The sequence below is a fragment of the Leptonychotes weddellii genome, chromosome 5 (assembly GCF_054177405.1).
Source record: "Leptonychotes weddellii isolate Sample4059 chromosome 5, ASM5417740v2, whole genome shotgun sequence".
NCBI classification, from domain to species: Eukaryota; Metazoa; Chordata; class Mammalia; order Carnivora; family Phocidae; genus Leptonychotes; species Leptonychotes weddellii.
Window position 1 is genome coordinate 93,883,395 of NC_138373.1, and position 9,072 is coordinate 93,892,466.

At 35.0% G+C, this 9,072-nt stretch overlaps 1 protein-coding gene across 1 annotated transcript in view; it reads right to left on the bottom strand.

Annotated features, from left to right (window-relative positions):
- The window catches only part of ABCD2 (ATP binding cassette subfamily D member 2), a 69,273-nt gene that overhangs the window by 8,133 nt on the left and 52,068 nt on the right, over positions 1 to 9,072 (bottom strand). Inside the window, exons 8-9 of the mRNA XM_006727701.3 lie at positions 6,477 to 6,561; positions 398 to 523 (exon numbers count right to left, since the gene is read on the bottom strand). Of these exons, the coding sequence (XP_006727764.1) occupies positions 398 to 523; positions 6,477 to 6,561 (211 nt within the window). The remainder of the gene's footprint in view (positions 1 to 397; positions 524 to 6,476; positions 6,562 to 9,072) is intronic.

Consider the following 9,072-nt stretch of genomic DNA (forward strand, 5'->3'; position numbering starts at 1 on the left):
TTTTTTTTTTAAAGATTTTATTTATTTATTTGACAGAGAGAGAGATAGCGAGAGCAGTAACACAAGCAGGGGGAATGGGAGAGGGAGAAGCAGGCTTCTTGCCGAGCAGGGAGCCCGATGTGGGACTCGATCCCAGGACCCTGGGATCATGACCTGAGCCGAAGGCAGACGCTTAACGACTGAGCCACCCAGGCGCCCGATAACCATTTTCAAATAGCACATTAATCTTATAATGTTAGGTTTAGGGTATCTACACTACCAGTGTTCAATTTAACAGAAATATGGGTAGAAAATAAGTGAAATATCCTATGCTCTATAGTGAAAGTTTAGGCAAAGTTATCCTCTGAGAATTGTAAAGAAAAACCGTCTATTGCAAATTAACATTGGGAACACTCACCACAGAGAAGGCCTGTGTGTTATAGATAGTAAGGAAATTCCAGCTCCTTTTGCAGCCTGAAATATCTTTCCTTCAACATCAATGCTGACAGCACTGGTACATTCATCCAGCAATGCGTATTTTGGTCTTGAAAAAAATAAACACAAATAAATGAATGATTTTCCCATTCGAATTATAAATCTTTACATGGACAATATGAGTTGCAACGTTAACTTCATTAATTTATTTTTTTAAGTACGCTCTACACCCAATGTGAGAGCTTGAACTCACAACCCCAAGATCAGGAGTCACATGCTCTACCGACTGAGCCAGCCAGGTGCCCCACAATGTTAACTTAAAAGGAGCAAAAGAGTATATCACATTATTAAAGGTCATAAATGATAAAGCAAAAGAGCAGTCATCCTCCCTCTTTGGATTAGAATATTATATTCTTCTGCAATTTTAAATAGATTTCCTGATGCCCGCTCGCTATACAATAAGCTTTATTGTTATGCAGATGCGTGAATCATGGGTATGAGACATAGGAAAGATGAGGCAGGTCACTGAGTGCATTTTCCCACAGAAGGCAAGTTCATTCCTGGTGACAGGTTCTGACTAATTACATGAAAAATACATTACAGTAGCTACTTATCAAACAGGCCAAAAGCCCTGTTAGCAAAGATTTATTGAGAAGATAACTTTATCAACAATGTAAGTACCAAAGCATGATTAACGGAATTTCGTTGCTGCAAGATTCCGCAAAAGGTAGTGTGCCTAATCTGACAAATTTAGAGTGGGCATTTAACCTGGTAACATTGAGACCATGCTTTGCAATCAAATTCTTAAGGGGAAAAAATCGGTATATATTTTTTCTGATTATACTCAGTAAGTTATTTTTCTAGCTCGATTTTTACTTTGGAAATGACTTTCCACTACTGTCAGAGGCATCTAACGTTTGCTACCATTTCCTTCTGTTTATTCTCTTCCTTTCTTCTAAGCCCCCCTGCTCTTATCTTTCTTTTTTCCTTTCCCTGTCTTCGTTCAAGCCTATCTGGACTTTAGGTACGTATTCGGTACTCAGCAACATGACTTAGCTTTGTTAATGGGACCAAAGGTCAACACATGCAGTGTCATCTATTATTTATTTCAGAGCTGAAAATCAGTATCAAGTATTTACCAAGACAATTTCCTCCATGAAGATACTCTGATCTTTAAAAATAAATGACAATGAAAAGGTAAACATTAAAGCCAGTAATAACTTCTCCTTCACCATACTTATTTAGCACTTGAAATTGTTTTTATAAGCTGGATTTATTTACTGGTAGGATCCTGTTACCTATTCCAGGGAGGATAGTCAAGGCTAATAGATGCAGGAGTCAAGATAGCTTTAACACCCCGTTTGACTTTAATAACTGCTCTCCACGCAAAGAAATGAAAGATCACTGGAGATTCCCCATAACATCAACAGAAATAGTGCTGGTTGGCTTTTGGTTACTGTTCTGATTAACTATTAAGCACTACTTCTTTGTCTCAGAGTTGGTTACTATTTTGTGTATAATTTTTTTTAAGTAGAAAAAAGGGAGAAGAAAAGGAAGAATAAAAGAGAGCAATTTGAGATAAATTTTTCTTTTTCTGTGTAAATCTCTTTCTAGTAATTTATTTATTTATTATACTGTGTCATTTTTCAGAGTGCTTTGAGCTAAACAGAGAAGAGATGCCATCTTAGAATTAGAAATAAAGTATATGTCTTACACTCAGTTGTCATGGTAATCCTTAAGCTAGCAGATGCAAGATAGATTCCATACTTTTGTTCTTTTGTTTTCTTGGCGGAACTGGGGTGTGTGTGTGTGTGTGTGTTGCTCATCTTCATGGATCTCTCTATAGGTCACTAAATTTTCTTTCTATTGGTATGCTTGTAACTTGATATTTATTTAATCTCACATTGTATCCAAAATATTTTAGATACCAAGTATCAACTATTTATTTCAAGTTACAAGTACTTAAAAATCTCTTTGGGTTGAGATTAATGACTCTTGCTCTTTGTTACAGGGTTTATTTTATTAACACACCAACACAGTGAGAAATTTATCATCGCATTTTACATTCCATCATATTATATTTCACCCACTATGCTGGTGATCATATTACTGAATATTTATGGACAAGGCTCAAACAGATTCAGGGGATAGTGGGTTAACAGCTGGTCATAAATGTCAAACAGTAAAGTTTACTCTTGAATCTCACCACATCATCTGAGAAAGGGGCATTCTAAAATACACTGCACTAAAAATTCTGAGTTAGCAAATTTTGATTTGTAATTTTTTAGCTTGCCATATTCGTTTTTAAAAGTTTTTATTTAAATTCTAGTTAGTTAACATACAGTGTGATATTAGTTTCAGGTGTACAATGTAGTGATTCAACACTTACATACATCACCCGGTGCTCATCACAATAAATGTCCTCCTTAATCCCCTTCACCTATTTCACCCATCCCCCCACCCACCTCCCCTCTGGTAACCATCACTTTGTTCTCTATAGTTAAGAATCTCTTTCTTGGTTTGCCTCTTTTTCTCTCTTTTTTTCCCTTTGCTCATCTGTTTTGTTTCTTTTTTTATTATTATTATTTAAATTTAATTAACCAATATATAGTACATCATTAGTTTCAGGTATAGAGTTCAGTTATTGATTAGTTGCATATAACACCCAGTGCTCATCACATCACGTGCCCTCCTTAATGCCCATCACCCAGTGTTTTGTTTCTTAAATTCCACATGAGTGAAATCAATATGATACTTGTCTTTCTTGGACTGACTTATTTTGCTTAGCATAATACTCTCTAGCTCCATCCATGTCAATGCAAATTAGCTTGTCATATTCTTGAGCTAACCATGCACATTATTATAAATACCATGTTATTTTTTTCTTTTTCTTTTAATTTTTTTATTTAAATGTAACTTAGTTAACATATAGTGTATTATTAGCTTCAGGGGTAGAATTTAGTGCTTCATCAGTTGCACATCACACCCAGTGCTCATTCCATCGAGTGCCCTCCCAAATGCCCATCACCCAGTTACCCCATCCCCCCACCCACATCCCCTCTAGCAACTCTGTTTGTTCCCTGTAGTTGAGAGTCTTTTATGGTTTGCCTCCCTCTCTGTTTTATCTTATTTTATTTTTCCTTCCCTTCCCCTAGGTTCATCTGTTTTGTTTCTTAAATTCCAAATACCATGTTATTAATACAATATTTTTTCTTATTAAAAAACTCTAGCTAGATACTACATACAGGCCCAAAATAGAGTCACTTGTGCTAGGTCCATGTCACCAAACTGGGGCTTAATATCCAACCTAATTGCAGGTTCAACCTTCCCCAGGAATGTAATCTGAACTGGTCAGTCTAGAATTTCCTGGTCAGCATTGGTGAGGTAATCCACCTAATTAAGACCCTTTAGACTCCCTGTAAGAGGTGAGATTGTTCATGACTTCCTTGTCCTACTTTTAAAAACTATTCCCTTTCTGTAGCCCTCTGGAGCTCCTCTCTACTTGCTAGATGGGATGCTGTCTTATTCATGAATTGTTCAATAAAGCCAATTGTTTCTTTAAAATTTACCTGAATTTTTGTTATTTAACATAGGTAATGAGAAAACAGATTTTTTTTTACTCATCTAAATTTTCTACTTTCATGAAATGTACATATAATTATATTTTAATAAAATTATTTAAATATGTTCCTTTTTCAATGATAAATATATGTTATATTCTTATTAAAAAGGCTAAACTAAAATATAATTAAGCTTTTAGCTCTAATTTCTAGTTTATAAGAAAAACAGGAGATTAAAGAAAGAGGTAAAAGATTCCATGAGGAAGTAATCAGATCTAGAATGAGGAATATTCTTATGGGACAACTAACCCTATTTCTTTTTTTTTCTTATATCTTCTTTTATTTTTTTATTTAAATTCTAGTTAGTTAACATACAGCTCAATATTGGTTTTGGGAGTAGAATTCAGTGATTCATCATTTACATACAACATTCAGCTCATCACAAGTGATGATACCCATCACCCATCTAGCTCCTCTCCCATCACTTCCCTCCATCAACCCTCAGTTTGTTCTCTATCTCTAATCCTATTTCTTTAGCAAATCAATGACATACAAGATTGGAGGGTGAGTGGTGGTGGGACACGGAGTAGCAGAGACCTTAGTTTAAAAATGATTAAAAGATATAACAACAAAATTCAATATGTTTGAACAAATCAACTATAAAAAATATTTTTGAGACAATTAGTGAAACTTTGAATATGAGCCTGGTATTAGACAACTTTAATTTTTATCAATTTTATTAGTTATGATTATAAGGTAGTTATTATGTAAGAAAATATTCTTATATTTTCTTGATGCCACAGTTTTTAGGAAAAAATGCCATGATATTTGGGATTTGCTTTAAAACACTTCAGAATTAAAAATAAAAATAGATAAATTAAGTGTGGTAAAATGTTGCACTTGGTGAATCAGTGTGGTGGGAATGTGGGATTCAACTTACAATTTTCTCTTTGATGGAGTTTTGATGTTTTTTCCATAATAAAAGGTTTTTTAATTTTTTAATTTTTTTAAAGATTTTTTATTTATTTATTTGACACAGAGAGAGAGATAGTGTGAAAGAGAGCACAAGCAGGGGGAGCGGCAGGCAGACAGAGGGAGAGGGAGAAGCAGGCTCCCCGCTGAGCAAGGAGCCTGCTTCCTGAGCAAGGAGCCCAACGCAGGCCTCCATGCGGGACTCCATCCCAAGACCCTGGGGTCATGACCTGAGCCAAAGGCAACCACTTAACTGACTGAGCCACACAGGCGCCCCAATAAAAGTTTTTTAAAAAAATTGATAGCCAACTGATCGCTAAGTGTGGGCTAACTGGTTGCTAAGTATTTAATGAGGCTTCCATGATATATATATATATATTTTGCTCCTTTTATCAGTTTTTTAAAGTTCCCTACAAAAGTATTACTGCTTCTACTGCAACTCCTTCAGAATGTCACATCTGCCCCAGTTTACAACCATAAACTGTGCCATTTAGGCATTCATGTACATAACTCTTGGTCCTTTTTTCCCTAAGATGGGTATTAACACTGAGTCACATAATTCCTGATTGCCTCCTGCTTTGCATACAACTCTGATTCTCATTGCCAGAGGCCTAAGATTAAGAGAAAGAGACAGAGGCAGAGAGAGATCTTTTTCAGAAAAGAATAGGACAGATAAGAAGAATATTTCAGAATAGGTTTAATATTTCTTTCCAGCCTCTTGTGCTTGGTATCCTTGAACCTCAAAAGGCTATGAAGCTGATTGCAGAGAGAAAAGTTTTATCAAGAGAAATTATTTGCTGTATCTCTCTTTTTCTGAGTCCATTAAGACCTATGCTGGTTGGTTCCTTTTTGCATTAGATAAGTGTCTGATTTTTAAGGAGGAGAGCACTACTGAGCTTAAAAGACTACTGAGTGCTTGAAAAGTTAATTTAGTTTGAATTTAATAATTTAATTCAGAAGTAGTATTGAATGCCTACCTACTGTGTTCACAATATAATAGTAGTTATGTATTCATCACATTTTAAAATTAGTAATAATCTTTTCAAACTTAGGATATGTGAAAATTTAATTTTGTCATCTAACATTACTCAACCTAAGAAATAGAAAAAAAGACTGGGAGATTTCCAACACATGAAAAAAAAATAACAAGAAAATTAAACCTGTAAATTCTAAGCATTTGTTTTTCCTTTTTTCTTTCTTTTTTATTTGAGTATAGTTGACACACAGTGTTACATTAGTTTCAGGTATACAACAGAGTGATTGGACAAGTTTATACATTAGGCTATGTTCACCACAAATGTAGCTGCGTCTGTCACCAGACAACACTATTACAATGTCACTGACTATATTCCTTATGCTGTGCCTTTTTTCTGTGATTTATTCATTCCATAACTGGAAGCCTGTATCTCCCACTCTCTTTCACCCATTTTGCCCGCCCCTCCATTCCCCAGGAAGATATTTTTAAACTAAAGATGAGGACATAGAATCCTGTCCAAAGATTTTTTTTAGTTACAACGATGGCATACTTACCTGTGATAAAACATGCGAGCCATGCCCATTCTTTGCTTTTCCCCTCCTGACAGAACATCTTTCCAGTCCATAACAGCATCCCATCCTTAAAAACATATAACAATATATATTTTTATAAGGCATTTGTTTAATCGTTACTGTTTTTACCCTGGCAAGTTTAAATTATTGACGCAAAGGACCTCGTATTTTACAGAACATATGCTTGGATAAACTAAAGGGCCTCATTTATAAGCATTTTGTTTTAGATTTCATATTTTTTTTATTTTTTTAAAGATTTTATTCATTCATTTGACAGAGAGAGAGAGACAGTGAGAGAGGGAACACATGCAGGGGGAGTGGGAAAGAGAGAAGCAGGCTTCCCGCTGAGCAGGGAGCCCAATGCGGGGCTCGATCCCAGGACTCTGGGATCATGACCTGAGCCAAAGGCAGACACTTAACAACTGAGCTACCCAGGCACCCTGGATTTCATATTTTTTAATGGTAATAATTTCTTATACTGATAAAACATGTTCTAAGAATTCCAAATATGGACACTTTTAAAATTTGTTTCTGAATATCTCTAAAAAGTTGGTATACTTATGCTTATTTTGGAGGATGGTAGGAGAAAAGACCAACAATTTGCACAGGCCTATTGCAAAGTCTACAAAGAGTAAGACAGAAACTAACTTAGATGGCTTCCATGTGCCTGGTATTTTATATGAGTTTTCTCATCATCTATTCCACAACCTTTTGAGCTAGATCTTACTGGTTGCATTTTATAAGTGGGTAAATTGAAATCCACAGAGTAGTTGACAAGTCTAAGTTTGCACAGCTAGAGATCAGAGCTAAGATTTTTATGTAGGTCTACCTTCACACCACCTCTCACAACATCTTAACTACTGACTTTCTGTTGGTATTTATATAAAAAGCAAGGCTTCTATTTTTAAAATTGGTTACATATATGCATACTGATGTAGAAATGTACTGGAATATTTTTTTATATGAAAAACCAAGCTGCAGAATTTTGTGTGTGTGTAGATATATACATGCATATACATTTATATAAATTATGATTGCATTTCTATAAACACACACACACCACAAACCCCTCCAGGAATGGAATGATGAGACTTTTACTTTCTCAATTACGCATTTTTATATTTGAAAATTTGATGATTTTTATTATTTTTATGGCTGTATTTTGTAACAAGAAAAGCTTACGCAAAAACAAAACCATGAGGCCTATGAGAGATAGGGCCATATCAAATATTTATCTGTGGGAATATCAGAAAATAGATCAGAGTAGGCAAAGTCTGATTTTCAAAGAGCAAAATGACTGCCAAAACTTGACACATACACTCAGAACAACAATTCCAAATCCCAAGTATTCAAGGCTTAATTCTCCCATTTGGAAAAAATTCAGGCTCTTTGCCCTATTCCTTATCCCTCAACTAAATTTTCACCTTCATTAAACTTTCTAAATAAACTTGGACAAAGGGAAAGAAAATAGGAAGTAGAGTCTTTGTTGTTTTTTATGCACTAGATTGAAAAGATTTTCCCTATTTCTTAATAATATTCCCCAGTGGGTACCACTGTTCATTTTCTTGAGTGAAATTCCAGGAATTTTCTGTTCATTTAAAAACATATCCTTACAATTTTATACTAGGAAAAAAATCTCAAAATGTCATCTGGTTTAAAGTTCTTGCTTCTAGTGAAAACTGTTGAAATACAATTTTTCTCTATAACTGAATTTTATAGCATTTATGAAACATAAGCAAGGATTTGAAAAACAAGTTCAGATTGCTACACAATGGAGAAATAGTCTGGGCTTAATTTTTTTTTTCCCCTGCCAACTGAGAAAGCACAAGAGAAAAGTATTTGGGTCAAAGGAAACTTTAGCTTTACATATTTAAATAAAATCATGTCCTCTGTTCCACTAAACCCAAAAGTTTTAGTAGGCAATATTGCTTGATCATAGAACATATAAATCAAAACTCTGAGTTATAATTTCACCTCTGATGATGATTTAGTGAGCTGAGGCCAGCAAAGAAAACATTTTTCCTGCTTCCTTGAGATGTACATAATGCTCTAGTTCATGTTAACATTTGTTAACACTTTTACTCCTGTCTATTTTGTAACCTCTTTCATAGAATGAAACATACTTTTTATTTTTTTAATTTTTTTAAAATTTTATTTTATTATGTTATGTTAATCACCATACATCACATCATTAGTTTTTGATGTAGTGTTCCATGATTCATTGTTTGTGTATAACACCCAGTGCTCCATGCAGTATGTACCCTCCTTAATACCCATCACTGGGCTAACCCATCCCCCACCCCCTTCCCCTCTAGAACCCTCAGTTTGTTTCTCAGACTCCATAGTCTTTCATGGTTGGTCTCCCCCTCTGATTTCCTCCCCTTCATTTTTCCCTTCCTACTATCTTCTTCTTTTTTAACATATAATGTATTATTTGTTTCAGAGGTACAGGTCTGTGATTCAACAGTCTTACACAATTCACAGCGCTCACCACAGCACATACCCTTCTAATACTATGTTGAATAGCAGTGGTGATAGTGGACATCCCTGCCGTGTTCCTGACCTTAGGGGGAAAGCT